Genomic DNA, 20,437 nt, shown 5'->3' on the forward strand with positions numbered 1-20,437 from the left:
GCCTCTTGGCCATCTGTATGTCTTCCTTGGTGAAGTGTCTATTTGGGTCTTCCACCCATTTTTTAACTGGATTGTTTGTTTTTTTGGTATTGAGCCCCATGAGCTGTTTTTATACTTTGGAGATTAATCCTTCGTCTGTTGTTTCATTTGCAAATATTTTCTCCCATTCTGAGGGTTGTTTTTTTTGTCTTGTTTATGGTTTCCTTTGCTGTGCAAAAGCTTTTAAGTTTAATGAAGTCCCATTTGTTTATTTTTGTTTCTATTTCCGTAACTCTAGGATGTGGGTCATAAAAGATCTTGCTGTGGTTTATGTCAAAGAGTGTTTTTCCTATGTTTTCCTCCAAGAGTTTTATATTGTCTGGCCTTACATTTAAGTCTTTAATCCATTTGGAGTTTATTTTTTGTGTATGGTGTTAGGTAGTGTTCTAATTTCATTCTTTTACAGGTATCTGTCCAGTTTTCCCAGCACCACTTATTGAAGAGGCTGCCTTTTCTCCATTGTATGTTCTTGCCTCCTTTGTCATAAATTAGGTTCCCATATGTGCATGGGTTTATCTCTGGGCATTCTATCCTGTACCATTGATCTATATTTCTGTTTTTGTGCCAGTATTTTACTGTCTTGATTACTGTAGCTTTGTGGGATAGTTTGAAGTCGGGGAGCCTGATTCCTCCAATTCCGTTTTTCTTTCTCAAGATTGCTTTGGTTATTCGGGGTCTTTTGTGTTTCCATACAAATTGTAAAATTTTTTGTTCTAATTCTGTGAAGAATGCCATTGGTAGTTTGATAGGGATTGCATTGAATCTGTAGATTGCTTTGGGTAGTATAGTCATTTTCACAATATTGATTCTTCCAATTCAAGAACATGGTATATTTCTCCATCTGTTTGTGTCATCTTTGATTTCTTTCATCAGTGTTTTATAGTTTTCTGAGTACAAGTCTTTCGCCTCCTTAGGCAGGTTTATTCCTAGGTATTTTATTCTTTTTGTTGCAATGGTAAATGGGAGTATTTCCTTAATTTCTCTTTCTGATTTTTCATTGTTGGTGTATAGCTTCTCTTCTCACTTATGAACTCATTAATTATTTTTAATTAATTTAATTAAATTAATTAAAATTTAATTTTAATTAAAATTAAAACTAATTTTAATTTCTTAATTTCCTTGGCTATTTGATTCATAGCCATGTATCTGCACCTAGAATCATGCTTGGCACAGAATTGGACAAAAATAATTGGCTTAATTTTGAATATCCAATTATATATATGTTTTTTAAAAATAAATAAATTTATTCATTTATTTATTTTTGGCTGCTGTTGGGTCTTTGTTGCTGTGCATGGGTTTTCTCTAGTTGCGGCGAGCAGGGTCTACTCTGTTGTGGTGTGTGGGCTTCTCATTGCAGTGGCTTCTCTTGTTGCAGAGCACAGGCTCTAGGCATGTGGGCTTCAGTAGTTGTGGCTCACAGGCTCCAGAGCGCAGGCTCAGTAGTTGTGGCACATGGGCTTTGTTGCTCCATGGCATGTGGGATCTTCCTGCACCAGGGCTCGAACCCATGTCCCCTGCATTGGCAGGTGGATTCTTAACCACTGTGCCACCAGGGAAGCCCCAGATATTATTTTTGAATACACTATCTTTCTCTAGTTATTGTTAGGCTTATTAGACTTCCTTTGTATATAATATTGGTAGGAAATTATTTATTTCCTCAAATGGCTATCATTTTAAAGTTTGGAAGTGTAAATGATAAACTGGAGGCAAATTATTAGATGATCAAACAATATTGGCATTTCCTGGAAGTGTAGTATGCAATAAAAACTTTCTGAATTTGTGTCTATTTATCTTTAAAATCTGAATTCCACCTAAATTTCCTAGTTTCTTTATCTGTACTTAGTGTTAAATGTCATTATTTTCCATCCCCAATCCCATGCTACCGCTCTTTCTCTTCACCTTGGAAGCTCTCCTCTTTCTCTCTTTGGAAAAACATTTTTCTGATATTATAACAAGTTATGTTATTCATTTTTCTCAATATCCTTTTGAGAAGCTTCATACCATTTTTACCAGCTTTTATAGCAGATTCTGACAAATACTTTCTCATAATGCCATACTTTTCCAGATAAATTAGAGGTTCCTGAAGATTACTATAATAACATATTTATTTATACTTAAATAAGGAATCAATTTTAAGTTGTATAGTTTATTTTAAAAAATAGCTCTGTGCACTCTAGAATTATCCCTTCCCATAGATTGTATAACAGATTGGCTAACTCTTCAGTGAATCTCTCCCAACAAATGGACACCAGATCCTTTCCCAGATGTACAGGTTTAATCATGTTCCTGGTTCTTAAATTTTAGAATGGGAAGCTGTATTTCTCTTCTTTCCCAAATATTTTACATAAAATTTTGTATTCAGGTAAGGATACACATATTTCCAAGGTATACAAAACCTTCCAGAAGAATACCACAACTAAAAATATTTTTATCAATTTTCAAGTTCCATTATAGATGAGAAAAGTGAAGCTTAGGGGGAGTTCCCTGGCAGTCCAGTGGTTAGGACTTGGCACTTTCACTGCCATGGCCCAGGTTCAATCCCTGGTTGGGGAACTAGGATTCTGCAAGCCGAGGCGCAGCCAAAAAAAAAAAGAAAGAAGTGAATAAAGTGAAAGTGAAATAAAGTGAAGCTAATAATTATCGCTACAATGGCAATCATATTACAGTATATAAATGTGTCAAATTAACATGTTGTACACCTTAAGTCTACACCATGCTATATGTCAAATATATGTTTCAATTAAAAAACAAAAGTGAAGCTGAGAAAGTTAAGGACATAATCTGTTACTAACTGGTTGTTACTGGGTTCAAATCAGTTTGTCTGCATCTTCCACCTTGTACCTCATTACCTCTAAGTATCCTTTCTCTTTTATCCACCTATTGAAATCCTACCTATTCTGTTAGCCTAATGAGAAAAACACAATAATAAAAAACAAAAAACTAGGCATTAATTAGGATCCCTGTTTTATCTAAAATAATAATACCAAATGCTCCTTGCAGCTTAAAAATAATGAATTGAAAAGTGACTTTCAGAGGCATATACTTGGAAAAGATTTGTTGCTTTGTAAATTTAATCAACATAAAAAGGAATACAGACTGTTTTTAGTATAACAAGTATGACAAAAAAGTGGAGAGGATTTAGGAAACAAATATGGAGAGAACAGTGGCCTCAAAGTGTAATCCCCAGATGGGCATAATCAGCATCACCTGAAACGTGTTAGAAATGCAAATTCTCCACATCAACCCCAGAAGGACTAAATCAGAGACTCCAGATGGAACTGAGCAATCTGTGTTTCAGCAGCCCCTCTAGGTGAGTCTGACACCCACTAAAACTACCAGATACACAGTAAAGTTAGAGAACCAATTTTTCTAAATGATTCAGCCTCAGAAGCAGTGGAAGGAGTTGAAAAAGTTAATTTTCTTGGTATGAGGAAACTAAAAACTTTTATTAGGATTGTACACTTTTCTATTGCTCAGTACTAAGCACCCTAATAAATGTGTTATTTGACCTAAATAAATGTGTTAAATACACACATATATACCATAATTATAAATACATAGTAAAATTGGTATACATAGCGGAAAAAATAGAGGGAAATATGCCCCCCCAAATTAATATGTTGATGTGGGATTTTTATTTTCTTTCTTTTTAACTAATTCTCCCATATCAGGTAAGCATAATACATAGAAATTTGTACGCTTTTCTCCTGTTAATTGGTCTTACGTCAGTTTAATTCTCAGGCCGTAAAGGTAAAAGTAAAATTTTGTCTCACATTCCCTAAATCTAAAAAGTCCCATTCACTCTGTTTTAAATACTACAAGGACAATTTCTGAATTTCTACTTCTCTAACCTTTTCCTCCTTCACTCAATCACCTATTAAAAACATCTCCGTTTAAATGTGCAGGTCTTGCACCCAAATTTGAACATCTGAAGATACAAATATATCCCCAGTAGAAATCAGTCTCCAACTTTAACATCCCGTTAATAGCTTCAGAGTGATCTCTTTGCGTGGATTGCTTAAGAGTATTGCCCCATGAACCAACTCCCCCTTCCTTTTATCCACACTCAGCTCCTTTCTTTTCTTGAAATTCTCAGCGCCCTCCTCTGGCTACTATTGACTTCTTAGTAGCCGGGGCCGAAATTTACACAGGCGCTTTCCAAAGTCTCACAGAGTCAGCCTCCCCTGGGTCGCATCCAATCAAGGCCCAGCCAGAAAGCAGGGGCGCAGGAAGCCCTCGCGAGGTTCAACTTCTCTGGGCCTTGCTTCGCGGGCATCACGTGATCTCAGTCCACACCTCCCGCTCTTCCTTGCAGAGGTCGCTGCTAGGCACTGTCCTTCAGCTGGCGCTCGCTGATTGGCCATTGCTCGCGCGGTCTCCTGGGTGACGGGAAAGCGGTGGCCTTCTTGGAGGAGACTGGGTGCGCCTGCGCACTTGCTAGATCCCGCGGCTGCTGCTCCAGCTTTGCGATGAAGGTAAATAACTTACGAACCCCGGGGAAGCGGGAAGAAGCCCGCCAAGCGTCGCTTTGAGGATAGGAGCTTGTGACCTCCCTTCGTCCTCCCGAGTGCGTGAGAAGTGGGGAAGGGAGCGGGGCGACGAGGGAAGGGGACAGCAGGGGCGAAGTTGAAGGAACAAGGGAATAGGAAGGAAAATTGAAGAGGAGAAGGCGGGGAGGGAGGCCTCTCGTTTCTGGGACCGCGGATGGAGTTGGTGCTTTGCGGGAAGAGGGAACCCCGCCACGGCTGAAAATGAGCAGACTGGATCTGAAGAGAGCCCGAACTTCGCACGGTGGAAAGAACGAGTTGTGTGAAAGCGCTTGGAGGGTCGCGGTGAAGTTGACTCGTTCGGGTGTCAGGAACTGCCTCATTTCTTGCAGCTAAACACCTGGCAAGCCGCGCGACTGCTCAGCGCCTTAAAACGAGTGAAAAGCCTGCGAAAAAATAATCTCAAATTGTATTGCCTGTGACTGGTGCAATTTACAGATCACCTGGTGGCGATGTACATGATTCACGGGGAAATCTGCACACGCAGGTCTCAAGCTCTAGAGCGTCATCCTCTGCACACAAGGTTTCTAGGCTTAGGCTTCTCGTGAATCCCATTCCCCGGCTACTGGCTACAGATCATTCACCCTTCGCTTTACCGAGCAATATCCCCTTACACACACACACACACACACACACCCCGGCCCTGATCTGGCAAAGAAACGGAAAGCTTAATTTTTATAAGTTCTGGTGGCTATTAATGTGGAGATTGGAGTTGACAGACTAGTAATCTTAACTCATTTCTAAAGCTCTTCACAATTTATGAAGTACCAGAAGTAAGGAGATATTATTATTCCTGGTTTACAGTTGAGAATTCTGTGTTTGAGGCAATTTAATTGACCTGCTTTAAGCCCTACAGCTAATAAATAAAAAGCCAAATATAAATGTTGGTTTTCTGGTTGTGAAGCTAGCACCTTTTCCGGTCCATTGTATGTGTAAGGAGCGTCTGTAAACCTCCTTTGAAGAAAAATAGTTTATAAGATCACAGCCAGAGGAGGTCTACCATGAAGCTGGTAAAATTCAAGTTTAGGGACCCCTCACTTGCATGCAGGGGTTCCAGGGCAATGTGGTCATAAAATTGCAAAAGTAAGATGCTTTTATACTCCTTTTTTTTTTCTTTAAGGGTGTCTTCATGCTCCACAAAACTTGGATGAACCTGTGATTTTAGCGCACCTCTTTTCAGTAGAGGTGGATTTAATCTTTAACATAGTAAATGCCTATGATTGGTGTTCAATTTTGACCATTGGAAGAGTTTTGTGTTGCTATTCAGACTGTCAAGCCACCTGCAGTAGTCTCTAAACTTTACATGCCTAGATATAGGCATCATTGTTTAACTTGTAATTTAACCTAATGTTAAAATCTACATTTATTCATCCAAACTCTTATGTTCCTAGATGTTCTAGATCAGCACTGTTTTGGTATAAATATAATGTGAGCCAATGTAACAATCTTAGTAGCCAAATTAAAATGTTTTTAAAGAAACAGGTAAGATTACTTTTCATAATATATTTTATTTTACCCAGTATATCCAAAATATTATCATTTCAACATGTAATCAGTATGAAAATTATCAGTGAAGATAGTTTGCATTCTCTCCTTTATAGACTTTGAAACCCCATGTGTAGTTTATATTTACAGCACATCTAAATTTGGACTACCCACATTTCAAGTCCTCAATAAAATTCCAAGTCCACATGTGGTTTGTGGCTTCCATACTGGGTACACAGTTTTTTATTGTCTAAGTGAAAAGAATGATTTTTCAGTTGAAAAAGTGTCCACCCAATAGCCAAATTAAACACTTAATGATAAAGTAAATGTAACTGATGGGGAAAGGAAAATAATAATTTTGAAGAAAGTATAGACATTTTGTATTTCTATCAGGGTTAATATTTTTTAATAGCAATTTTGTTAAATTTAATCTCCCCAAATCTATGCTATTAATAATTAGCTAAGTTCAAGTTTAAATTATTTAAATTTTTAATAGCTGTTAAACACTAAAGCCATACATTTTTATAAAATTAATATTCGAAAACATTCAAAAGCAAAAACGTTTTATAGTAAATGCTCCCATATATATCGAGGTCCATACTTTACCGACCAGATTGTGGTTATTTGGTTGGTTGGTTGATTGGTCATTTTGTTTGTTACATTTTTGACTTCTTTTGGGTAAGCTCTAGCATAAGCCTTCACCATCCTGAATCCTACTGTTTTCATTATCATGTTTTGACATCTTTTCTGACCAACGCTTAATTGTATGTTTTGAAAGTATAGAAATTGTGTTGTGTTTTTTAGCGTGTTTTCTCACTGCTAGAAAAGACTTGGCTTGGCACACCAATAAAGTTTACCTGGCAGAAAACATCAGGAAACTACCTTGCAGTAACAGGGTAAGAAATCAGTGAATGTTGGTAAATCATCCTGACTCCAAATGGTTGTATGCCCACCTAACTACACTATCTGTTCAGTAGAAATTCTTGGGTGATGACTGAATGGTGGGAAAAGTAATATATTTCCATTAACATCACAATTCATAGAACCTTTTCCCTGGTAATAACTGTTTACATATAAATTATGAAACTATCGTGAGAAAATAAAATCACTTGGGTGTATAAAAGAAACTCTTTAGAGAAATAAGAAGAAACATTTAAATGGTATCTTTGTGTTCTGATTGCTTTTAGAGCTGATCATATTGTGAAAATCTTTGATCGCCATGGTCAAAAAAGAAGTGAAATTAACTTATCTGGGTAAGTACAGTGGTAGATCAAAAACTTTTTCAAGCTTTGTGGCCTAAAAAATAAAAAAACACTGTCTTAAAACTATAATCAAATAGAATTTTATAACTTATATCTAACCTGTATCTCCTATTTTGCTTTCTCCATTTGCAAAGAGATTTGGTTTTTTATACCATAAACAGTTAATGAAATATGTATATATATAGCATATGAATTAGAATTTAACGTTTATAAACACTCATACATTCACAGTTAAGCTGTAAGACAGAATTATAAATGAGTCCATGTGAAAGAATTCTTATTTAATTATAAACAAACTTTAGTGTGTGTATATGCAGATAAGCCCATATGGCTGTAGTATTTCCTCTCTAATAGTTACTTTCTGCATACTTCTTAAAGGACAAAGACCTTATTTTATCTATTTTAAGGAAGTCATTCTGGACTACAGTAAGCATGACATAAGCATTTTTAATGATTCAGTGTGATCATTCCCTGTATTAGTTATTTTACTGATAATCTTAGTGGTTATTATGATGTGTAGAGTCCCTCACCTAAATGGTCTTATGCTGCCAAGCTTTTTAAATTCACATCTGCTTTCTGTAGCTTATCGCCACCATCTTTGCAAATCAGGTTGCTTTACTTCTCTCCCACCCACCTAATGCCACCATTTTAGCATTTCCCATTGCTCTCTTTTTTTTATTATTATTAATTTTTATTGGAGTATAGTTGCTTTACAGTGTTGTGTTAGTTTCTGTTGTACAGCAAAGTGAATCAGCTATACGTATACATATATCCCCTCTTTTTTGGATTTCCTTCCCATTTAGGTCACCACAGAGCATTGAGTAGAGTTCCCTGTACTATACAGTAGGTTCTCATTAGTTATCTATTTTATACATAGTAGTGTATATATGTCAATCCCAACCTCCCAATTCATCCCACCCCCGCTGCCCTTGGTATCCATACATTTGTTCTCTATGTCTTGTGTTTCTATTTCTGCTTTGCAAATAAGTTCATCTGTATCATTTTTCTAGATTCCACATATAAGTGATATTAAATGATATTTGTTTTTCTCTGACTTACTTCACTCTGTATGACAGTCTTTAGGTCCACCCACTTCTGTGCAAATGGCACAATTTCATTCCTTTTTATAGCTGAGTAATATTCCATTGTATATATGTACCACATCTTTATCCATTCCTCTGTTGATGGACATTTAGGTGCTTCCATGTCCTGGCTATTGTAACTAGTGCTGCAGTGAACATTGGGGTGCATGTGTCTTTTGAATTATGGTTTTCTCCTGGTATATGCCCAGGAGTGGGATTGCTGGGTCATATGGTAGTTCTATTTTTAGTTTTTTAGGGAACCTCCATACTGTTCTCCATAGTGACTGTATCAGTTTACATTTCCACTAACAGTGTAGGAGGGTTCCCTTTTCTCCACACCCTCTCCAGCATTTGTTGTTTGTAGATTTTCTGATGATGCCCATTCTAACTGGTGTGAGGTGATACCTCATTATAGTTTTGATTTGCATTTCTCTAATAATTAGTGATGTTGAGCGTCTTTTCATGTGTTTGTTGGCCATCTGTATCCCACTGCTCTCTTAATTGTTGCTTCTGGTTTCTCTATTCTAGGAAACAGAGGGCAAGCTAGTTATAATTATATCTAAAATAAAGTAAGAAGGCACTTAGTAAAAAAACTTCTTTGAGTAAATTGTATGAGCTTTATTGCATAATCTCTGTGACATCTATTTTGGTTACACAATGGCCTTATTTTTTTACTTATGAATTCTTTTGCTGTATTCATCATAGTTATATTAGACTGACAAAAGAGCTCCACATAAATAAAATGCCGTTATATATTGTCTTTAATTGGCAGATGATTTTATCAACAATTTGAAAGCCTCCCTCTTCCACACTCTCAAAATCTCTGAAAATATTATAGAAAATTAAGATCCCAAAACATATTTTATTTATTTATTTTTAACTTTTTTTATTTTTGGCCACACAGTGTGGCATGTGGGATCTTAGTTCCCTGACCAGGGATCGAACCCATGCCCCCTACATTGGGAGCACGGAGTCTTAACCACTGGACCACCAGGGAAGTCCCCCAAAACATATTTTAACAGTTCGAAGAATAAAATAACTGAAGTAATGCCCAGCTATCTTAAATGTAAAGCTGAGTATGGCTTAGCCAATACCCAAGAACAAAGGGTCTCCAAATGAAATATAGCATCAGAGAAGGAAGGAAAGGTTAATCTTCAAGGAAGTTCTTAAATTATAATAAACATTTGGAGTAATTTTAAACAGTAAGAAACATGTTAAATAGAGCATTTCCTATTTATAACTATTTTGTTATCGTAATTGAATCACTCTTATTCTATTAAGATATGAAATGAAAATAAACTTTCTTACTCACTATTTCAGAAATAAGTCTTTCTTGTTGTTAGCAGTCCTACGTCTACCCAGCCTTGATCTGTTCAATACACAGTTTATCTAGATATAACATCATTTCTTATCAGTACCTACTTTTTCCCTCTGTAAATCTGAAATAACCTTTCGAAAGTTGATCATACAAATTTCCTCTTGATTCCAGATGTGATTCCTTTCCAGAGGTGCTTGATGAGTTTGTTTTACCAAAGGGCCAGGCTCTTTATAGGTGTTGAGAAAATCTGCTAACTTATTAGGTATAATTATATTTAATATAGTATATGAAAATGATATTTAAAATAGAATTAAAAATGTTTCCATCCCCTCAACAACAACATAATTGGTGTTAGTTTTATCCAGGCACTGAATGGTGAGTTATATTTCTCACTTTAGAAAGTTTATGACGTATTCAAAAATAGATTGAATGGTCTTGTTATAGACAAAAATCACAAATAGTTGAGTGTTTAAATTTCTTTCCCTACTTGAAGAAAATGCATAGTGATGTTTTGCTCTCTTTTTAAAAAGTAACTGTGTTGCTATGGATTGGGATAAGGATGGAGATATCCTAGCAGTGATTGCTGAGAAATCCAGTTGCATTTATCTATGGGATGCCAACACAAACAAAACCAGCCAGTTAGACAGTGGCATGAGGTAAGGATAACTTTTTTTATATTTTAAATCTTCACTTAGAAATATCATTATTTGCAGATTTGATGCTACAAATACTACTTTCATTATAAAGATGCATTGATGAGTTATTTTCTTATAAAGGAAAAAGTTCATTTTTTTTTTAATTGTTATATATAATCATATTAATTTTGTTCAGTTAATTAGAATAAAGTTGTTATGATTATAAAATATGACTTCTTAAAAAGTTGCTTTCAATGGAACAGACTAAAATGTCCAAAGAAGAGAGAAAACGTGTATGGGAAAATCTGGAGATGGGATTGGCTGCAGGCATGGCTAAATCAAGGGGTTCTAATGATGCAGTCAAGACTGTCTCCATCTCTCGGCTCTTCCTTTCTCTGTATTGACTTCTTCTAAGTCAGACTCTCTCTCTTTTTTATATTTTACTGAAGTGTAGTTGATTTATAATGTGTTAATTTCTGCTGTACAGCAAACTGATTAAGTTAAACATATATACATTCTTCATATTCTTTTCCATTATGGTTTATCACAGGATATTGAATATAGTTCCCTGTGCTATACAATAAGACCTTGTTGTTTATCCATCCTATATATGTAAGTCAGACTCTTTTGATGGCTACTGGCAGGTATCAGCTTATACCATTCTTCACAGCAAGTTATGCCAGAGAAAAGAGCATGCCCCTATCACATTACTAGTGTCCACTCATTTCTTCAGAAGGTCTCTGAATAAGGTAGGCAGGGCCATGGGGTTGATAATCCTACCCAGTGAAGAGTGGAGTGAGGGTGGGGCAGTTCACAAGTGGGAAAAATCCTGGGCAGACAGAATAAATTGCAGGTCTCTGCTAAAATGGAAACCATTTTGCCATATGGAAAAGAAAAACCTGTAGGTATTTACAACTAAAACTGCAATTTTGACCTTGGACAAATTGCTTAACCTCTCTTTAAGCCTAAATTTCTTCATATATGTAAAGAGTGTATAGTAATAATAATCTGCTTCATGGCATCATGTGGCCTGCAGGTGGGCAGGAAGAGATCACACACATACTGTAAGATTAGACTATACTTTTCCAACTTACTTACCAAGGAATAACAGAGCAGGACCAAACATCACCTTAGTGCAGGTTCTCTTGACCCTCCAAAGTGACGCACAAGACATGCATCCACAGGCAATAGTGTCTGAACAACATCAAGTCTTGCTAGGTCTGAGAACCTTCATTTCTTGTTCTGTCCTTTAACACTTCGGTACATCACTTTTCAGAAGGATTTTACACACCCTGTGTGCTTCCATTCAAGAGGATGTTTATAAACATCAAGTATTGCTTCTTGAACCAAACTGAGCATCAGTGAGGCCACATCCTGACCCAGAGAAAAATGCATAATTAATCCCAGGTGTTTCGAATTGGCAGCTATGCCTCCCACTGTCTATCTTACCCCGCTTCCATTTTCTCACATCATCTCAGGATGGTTGTGATAGTTAATTGTATGCAGTGGCCAGGCACCAAAATAAGAACTGAGGGAACAGTAGATGTTATTGTAATTATCAATAAGGTAAAATTAAGGGTGTTTTACTGTTGCTATTAATATTTTAATGTCTAAAGGCCTTTGGCTATAGAAAGGTATACCTACTACTATTTGTTTTTTTGTTAATGATCAATCTAATACATCATGATAGTTAACAATTTTGAATATCAAGTTTGCAAAATTTTCTTAAATATTTTGCAAACTTAAGTTTCCTTTAAACAATTAAAATTTCATTTACAAATTTAATCTGATTAGATTCTTCTGCGCACTTCAAACACAAATAATTCACAAAGCATCAAATATAATTATTACAAAAGTTGCTGCAATGCCACTTAACTATCTTAAATTATTAGGTTAGCACAATGGGTTGAATTTATTTCATCATTTTTACTAAATGTATTTTTTCTACCTTTTTAAGATTATAGTGGAACTTACCCTGATCCTACCTAGGCCTACAGCAGTAATCATTTAGTTTTTTACCTGGGATACATCAATCTTTTCAGAGAATTTCTGAGTACAACATCTGGTTCATCAACCAATTGATTCTTGGTTGGATCATGGGACATGGTTGCTTCTCCCAAGGCCATTCACACCCGAGTACTAGCCGCCCTACTCAGCTTCTGTTCTAATTGACCTTCAACTGTCATATCAGCAAGAATTTTATAAACCTGTGCCTTTCACATAGGTTGCCTTTTTTTGTAGCCAGGTGCATTTTCCTATAATAATATATTCATTACATTTTTCTTGGCCAGAAATATGTGTGATTATTATATGTTGGCCTGATCTGTTAGCATAATTGGAAACATATGTATGTCTTAGGATCTTACTGTACTTTGTAGGACCTTCTAGAGGTCTTATCTTCTAAGAGAGGAAAGATGAAGCCCATTCAGCTAACTCTTCTTTTGAAGACATTTGATTACTTGATCTTCTTGGAATACACTATTTAACCCTCTTTCTAGTTGGTTGTTGTGTGACTGTTAGTACTGATAAACTATTCACTGGACTAATATTGTTACACTACTCTTACTATATGTGACCACAGTTGCTAATCAGACCTTGTTCTTGTCATATAGTTCCTCTTTTCTCTGGTACTATTTAGCTCACTCCAATTTTTTAAATTCATGTTTTCTGAGCAGCAGACTCCAAAACAGGATTAAATGTGTAAGGTGTTTATCACAGGAAATATCTGTGAGGAAACAGAGAGGGAGAAGAGGTTAGAAGAGCCGTCAGACTACAGTGCATGTCTGACCCTTGTAAAGGAGAGAGGGAAGAAAGAAAGGGGGGTAGAAACATCTGGGACCGCAGCACAGTTCTAAAAAGTTCAGCTAGGCCCAGTCTGAGCCAAGGTTACCATCAAAGGAGTCCTGTACCTCCCAGGAATGGGCCTCAGCAGGACCCCTGCCATGCGCAGTCATTGTCTGGGAGCAACCCGTGGGAAGGTGTGGTCCCAGCATGTTGAGGTGATGGATTCCAATGCCTAGCAGCTGGGGACCTTGGTCAGTTACACTTTCTATAGTTAGAGATCTGAGAGGCATGTTCTCAGGGCTGCTGTACCTACTTAAACTGAGAGACAAATGCATATTTATCTTTTATAAAATATGTACTTAATATCTTTTATAAAGTATACTGTATACTTAATATATTCAATAATTGTAAATATATACTCAATTGAAGGAACCTAGCAGCCCGGTATATTAATACTTCTTATTAAAATTAATTTTTAGCTAAACATTTTATTACATTCACTTATTATTACAACTAACTTTTCCTATGCTTTAAGTGAATTTTTGTCTTCCAAGTATCATTAGGTTTTATGGCCTGTCACAAACTCAACTTGTTTCAATTAAATATGTAATTTTTAATGCTCAAATTCCCCTAATTTAGCCAGAGGAGTCCCCTTTAAGCTGACTCTTTTGTCCTTTTATTACTGCCCTCAACATTCTTGAAAGTTGTGTTGCTTTCTGAAAACAGTAGCTTGATCTATCAGTGACTCGCAAAGTTTAGCTGCATCAGAATCACCTGGAGAGCTTATGAAAACACAGACAGCTGGGCACCACCCGCAGAGTTTCTCATGCAGTAGGACAGGGGTGGGATCTGGGGACTAGCATTTCTGAAGTTCCCAGGTGATGCTGCTGGTCCTGGGATTGTATTTTCATAACCACTTTTCTAGATCCATTGTGATTTCTTTCCTCAATATATAAATGAGCTACTCTCCAAGGAGTCTTTATTCCCTTTAGTAGAGGATTGTATAAAAGTTCAACCTTTGGATCCTAGAATGCGCAGTAAGAACTGGTGGTAGGCAAACATGCTTTCTACCTCCTTCTGAGCTACTCTTAACAGTGACAGAGCTGGAAAATATATGTCCTTTTTCATGAATCATGAATTCCCAATGATTTTTCCAACTTAGTATATCATATAGTTGGACACTACTTTTTTTTAAAGCATGAGATGTTATCATCCATGAAGATTTTTACCACAGTTAGAGTTACAACTATCATTAGTAGACAAATTAATAAGTATCTCATCATGAGTCATCTGATGAAATTTGAGATTCCATCATGACTGAATTGAAGCCTATATTCATCATACATTTGTATTTTAAGCCTCACTCACCTAAGATCATTTTATAGTGTCTCAGAATGTCTTTAGCACTTCTTCATTGTCCTAAAGCATTAAGTTGTAATTTTGTACTTCAGCTTCTAAGTAGATGTTAAAACTATTCATGAAGTACTTTTTAAAAGGACTACTTAGGGGGTTATAATTGTGAATTGTTTAGTAATTTGTATCTTAATGTTACAGGGATCAATTGTCTTTCCTTCTTTGGTCAAAATTTGGAAGTTTCCTGGCTGTTGGAACTGTTAAAGGAAATTTGCTTATTTATAATCGTCAGACATCTCGAAAGATTCCTGTCCTTGGTAGGTTGTAGCTGGAAACACTGCTAAATATTTGAGATGCTTTACATAAATGTAAATTTTACCACCTCAGATTTCCCTGATATTGCAAGAGAAATTTTGTAGTTTAAAATTAAGACTTCCCTGGTCAAGCCATACATCTATCTAAACTAGAAGATCCATCTTCACTACCTACTAAGAGTTTCCCAGGCTATGTAACTGGTTGCCCTAGGGTGAGCCTGTGCCTTTGGACACCAGTACATTAATAGCATGGCTTCCAACTGTCCCTTTCTCACCCAGATTGTGCCTCTGGCATGGAATAACTCAGATGCATATCAACACATTAGTAGATGGGCTAAAACATTTGGTGGCTTCTTGGACAGAGTATATCCAGATTCCTAATTCTGACCCCTCACTCTCTCCAAACACCAATTTAATCTAGGAGTGGACTTCGAGTTATATTTCCCTCAGGGTGTATGACTGGAGAGTATGTGTGTCTAATCCTTTGACCTTCTTGGTTCAGTCTCATTGATTCCCCCAGCCTCTGGTCACCTAGCATCTGCCCTCAGACTCCCCAGGAGGAAACAGTATCGATTCTTTTCAGTTATTGTAACATCATGCTGGTGAATGGTGAAACAGTGGGCTTTATTACATACAGGTGGCCAATATAATTTACCACTAATGAAAGAATTAAATCCTGGAGATAATAGTGCCCACAGAATACTTGAGAAAGTGCCTTTCAATTAAGGACACTTGTTCATTTCAAATTATTTTCACATATAGGTATATCTTTCATAGGAATATTTTTAGTGCTCTACCTAAACAGTTATGTCACTGATCCACTTGAAAAATTAAACTAAAAACTTTTGAGTTACAAAACTCTGCTTTCACCATATAAATTAGTTTGACTTAAGTAGGCATTTTCTGTCTCCCACTTCATTTACAGGTATATTCTACCAGTTAACTTATAAGCCTTAGAAATTTTGACACTTGAGGTATAAGAAAATAATTTGTCAAAGCATGATTATTTTGTGTCAGTATCTGTCATATATACATGATTTTATATGTGATCTTTGTATTTAATATGAATATTGATTCTAATCTCAGCTAATTTAATTCACTGTAAAATGGAAAAGATTCAGGCTAATTATATATTTTAGGTCCTTTACCTGCCTCTTTCAGAGTTAGATGTGATTTGTGGCTCTGCTTTTTTTCCTTTGAAATAATTTACTTTCCTAAAGCCAAGGCATTTCACTTCCAATAGCAGCTGCACGAATGCATGGTTTTTACAGTAGCTAATGTCTGTTACCTTGTTTCATCATGCTCTGATTTATTTCCTTGAACTAGACTAGATGTAGGCAGTTCTCACTTTGCATGCTTCTAACATGCATGAATTTCATTGTTCACAGTGTACCTAATATTGCCAGTCTCCCAATAACATGATTTACATTTCAGTGGCCATAGTATGGTAACTATAAGTTAATACTAATTAAATGAGTCAATCCGTGTAAAGTGCCCAGAACACTGTTAAGTAAGCACGTGAAACATGTTAACTGTTGTCAGTGAAGTTAAGGCTAACCTGAATTCTGAGCACTAGAAGAAAAGGAGACATTTTCTTCTCCCTTTCTTGAGTATAGAAAGAAGTTTGTCTTTGGCATCTTTCCACCTCTCTTCATGCACTCCTTTTTTCCCTTCTAACACCCATTACTTTGGACACCCAGTTCCAGTGTACCACTTAAGCCACTTAATCTATGATCAGCAAAATCTCCTATTTCCCAGTCTCTTCTCTGGATGTTCCCTTCACTTTTGTGCTCTGGTCTTCTGATTTGAAATACTACCTCTATAGTCCCATATTTATCTCTTCCAAACTCTAGACTCATACATCCAGCTGCTTACTCAACATCTCCAATGAGATTTCTAGTAAACATTTCAAATGTAATATCACCAAAACCAATAGTTTTCCCTCTCATCATTGATGGCATTCCATCCTTTTAGATATTTAAGCCAAACCTTATCGTCATCCTTGACCCTTATCTTTCTCCTACTTTCCATACCTAATTTGCCAGAAAATCTAGTAGGGTCTATCTCCAAATATCTCCAGAATCAAGACTGTTCTCATCACCGTTACTGCTGCCACCATGGTGTGGGGCTCAGACATCTTTGACCTGAATTTCTGGAATATCTGAACTGGTCTCCCTGCTTCAGATCTTGCCCTGCTATAGAATATCCTCAACCCAGAGGCCACAGTGAGCCTTCTGCTTGGAACTCTCCAGTGGCTCTCCATGTCACCCTGGGTCAAAGTCCTCACTATGGCCAGCCAAGCCCTCTGTGACCTGGCCCTTGGCGACTCTCTGACTTCATCTCTTACTCATCTTCTGGGACTTCACAGCCATACATAGTGTCCTCCTACCTGAGCCTCTAACACACTCGGCACACTCTGGCCTCAGGGTCTACTCACGTAACGACTATTTATTTAGAGCCTGCCTTCTGCATACATACTGTATTAGGTTCTGTAAGGGGTACATGAATAAAATAAACATGATCTCTGTCTCAATAACAGCTAAAATAGCTAACATTTATATAGCATTTCCTATATGCCTGGCACTCTTCTAAGTGCTTTAACTCGTTTGATCCTCAACCCCTATGAGAGAGCTCCTACTATTATCCCCAATTTTTGGATGATGTGACTAAGGAATAGAAAGGTTAAGTCACTTACCCATGGTTTTGCAGTAAGTGGTGGAGCCACTTATTCAAAATAGGCAGTCTGCCTCCAGAATCTGTATACTTAATTAACCCTGGGGCTCTTGAGTATTTATCTATCCCAGGACCTTCGACAAATGCCCTCAGTGTCAAGCATGCAATTTGCACCCCAAAATGTGGTTTTTGCACTGTCTAGATTGCTCAATAAAAAAAGTCCTGATACTTAGTGGCTATCTAATATCCCTCACTAGCTAAATGAGTCAATTTTTAACACAAGTCTCACGAAGGTGCCTTCATATTTGTACCTCAGTGTCATCATGAATCATTGTATGTCCTTTAGTTATATACGAATAGTCAAAACTGTGATGTTGAATCTGCTTATGCCAAGGGTCTCCCGCACTGTGAAGCTGAGTATAGTAAAGATAGCTTTGGTGCTTTGAGATTTAAGCACATTTTGTGCTTAAGACATTATTGTGATAGGTTTGGTTATATGGTAAACAAACAAACTTGTCAAGGGGTGGAATATCTTTTTATGTTAGGACCTATGCTCATATGCACATAAAAAATTGGAAAACAGGATTGCCCTCATATGCCTGTATCTTGATTTACAACTTGGTAATAAACTGTTTTAAATAAGGTTGCTTAGACACTAACTGCTTTGATGAGATTTAAAATTTCTTGTCTGTTTAATTTCCATAGTATATTACTTAAACTTTCAGATTAACATCACAGATATCTAAAATTTTTTTTGAGAAATCAATATGTACAAAAATCATCTCTTTTTCAGGAAAACATACTAAGAGAATCACATGTGGATGTTGGAATGCAGAAAACATGCTTGCATTAGGTGGTGAAGATAAAATGATTACAGTTAGTAATCAGGAAGGTGACACGATAAGACAGGTAATACAGTAACATCTCTTTGGTCTGCTATATTCAAATTTTCTTCCAAAACAAAGTTTGTCTATCAAACTGATCTATAAAATTTAAAAATCTCTATGTGAGATATGTATACAATAACTTCACATTCTAAACATCAAATTTTTTTAATGTATTAGGACATTTTTCTTTAATATGAATACTTTATCCAAACATCCTCCTTTGTACATTTCCCATTGGCTAGTATTAGCATGGATTATCAGCTCTGTGGTTATAGTCAAACAGTATATTTGTGAAATAACTCTTATTTTATATATGTATATTTACAACGTAAATGTTAACAACTAGACTCAGAGTCAGGTAATGTAATCAACTGCCTGATTCTAAAGCCCACTCCTTTAGCTGATATGTTAAATTGCTTCCAAACTAATCCTAATTAAATTTAATTTTAAGGTTAAATTTTACTGATGTTCAAATTTGCCAAGATTGATTAGATCTTCAGAGGCTCCTCTCAAGGGAATTTGTATTACCCATAGCTATAGAAGCTCACCAGTGGCAAAATTTCACTTTGGATGACTTGGCTTATGATTTATTACTTCTAGAGCAAGGTTGACATTCTTTGAATACCTGCTAGTTACATGGCACTGTGCTATGTACTGTAGAAGAAATATGAAATATGACTACAGAAGAAATATGAAATATGGCCCTATATTAACTATCTATTGCTGCATAATAAATTACCGCCAAAACTTAGCAGTTTAAAACAACAAACATTGCTTTGCAGTTTTTGTGGATGAGGAATCCAGGTGCAGCTAAGCTGGGTGCTTCTGCCTCAGGGTCTCTCATGAGGCTGCAATCATTTTATCAGTCTGAACTGCAGTCTTATCTGAAGGCTTGACTGGGGACCACAACAAAGCAGCTGGCAAGAGAGTGAGAATAGTCATTCAAGACTTAAGCTGCAATCATTAATAAATTACCTGATCTCAAAATTATTTTTGCTGTATTCTGTTCTCTAGAGGTGAGTCACTAGGCCCAGCCTACACTGAGGGGCCGGGATGGGGATTACACAAAGGCATGAACACCAGGAGGTGAGGATCATTCCAGACCATCTTAGAGGCTGCCCACCATAGGCCCCCTACTCTCAAGAAGAGAAAACTAATCATGATAAAACATATATCGTCTTATATGATTATCAAATTGTGTGATATAGCTTACAAGTCCTATAACATTTGTGAGATAGAGGAAATAAATGAAAGTTGGATTGTGAATCTGTAAGAGAGAAGATGATCTAAATCAGTCAGGGAATATAGGCTAAACTATTGTAACAACGAGACCCAAAATTACAAGGACTCTAAGAATATGGTAGTTTGGGTGGTTTTTCCTCTTTTTTTTTCCCTCATAAAACAGAGGGGTAAGCATGTCATCTATGTATCTCTGCTTCTCAAGGTTGTATAAAGTCCCCCTTCCTTCCTTTCCCTCCCTTCCTTCCATCTTATTGTTCTGGCATTTTCTAGGGTGTTTTGCCCTCATGTGCATGGCTAAAGCAAGCATACCAGCACCTCATTTCAGCCCCAGGGAAGGGAAAAAGAGAAGTGGAGTGCAAGAAATTTGTGAACGACCTAATCTGGAAGATGCAATCATAATTTCCATTCATATCATATGACCAGAACCTAGTTATATGGTCACACCTTGCTGCTGCCAGGGAAGCTGCAAATTTAGTCTGCCTAGGTGATCATGTGCCCTGCTAAAACTTGTTTTAATGGGTATTGTAAGACATTTAGCAGTCTCTGTCATTCACTCCAAGCAGAACAGAACAAAGATAAGAGGAAAAACTTATTACAGCTTGTTCATGGCTTATTCCAGACTGGACTGACTGAAGATTTGGGCTTTGATTGAGAATTTATAGAAGATAAGTCTGAAGAAGAAAGTTGGTTCTTGTATCTGGAAAGCTTTGAAAGTGAGATAGAAGTAACTCAATCATGTTGAGCAGACCATAGCATGATTACAGTGGTTCTTAAGGAAGGTTGATATGGCATTACAATAAAGATGTTAAAAAAATA

At 36.7% G+C, this 20,437-nt stretch overlaps 1 protein-coding gene across 6 annotated transcripts in view; it reads left to right on the plus strand.

Annotated features, from left to right (window-relative positions):
* The first annotated feature begins 4,456 nt into the window (after positions 1-4,456).
* The window catches only part of WDR19 (WD repeat domain 19), a 93,881-nt gene continuing 77,900 nt past the window's right edge, over positions 4,457-20,437 (plus strand). For 3 of the 6 annotated variants that reach the window (XM_061192174.1, XM_061192176.1, XM_061192175.1), the window contains exons 1-6: positions 4,457-4,514; positions 6,876-6,967; positions 7,259-7,324; positions 10,264-10,389; positions 14,707-14,822; positions 18,286-18,401. In XM_061192174.1, the coding sequence (XP_061048157.1) occupies positions 4,509-4,514; positions 6,876-6,967; positions 7,259-7,324; positions 10,264-10,389; positions 14,707-14,822; positions 18,286-18,401 (522 nt within the window). In that variant the 5' untranslated portion in view covers positions 4,457-4,508. The other 3 variants (XM_061192178.1, XM_061192177.1, XM_061192179.1) reach the window with 3 other exon arrangements.

Source organism: Eubalaena glacialis, chromosome 5 (assembly GCF_028564815.1).
Source record: "Eubalaena glacialis isolate mEubGla1 chromosome 5, mEubGla1.1.hap2.+ XY, whole genome shotgun sequence".
NCBI lineage: Eukaryota > Metazoa > Chordata > Mammalia > Artiodactyla > Balaenidae > Eubalaena > Eubalaena glacialis.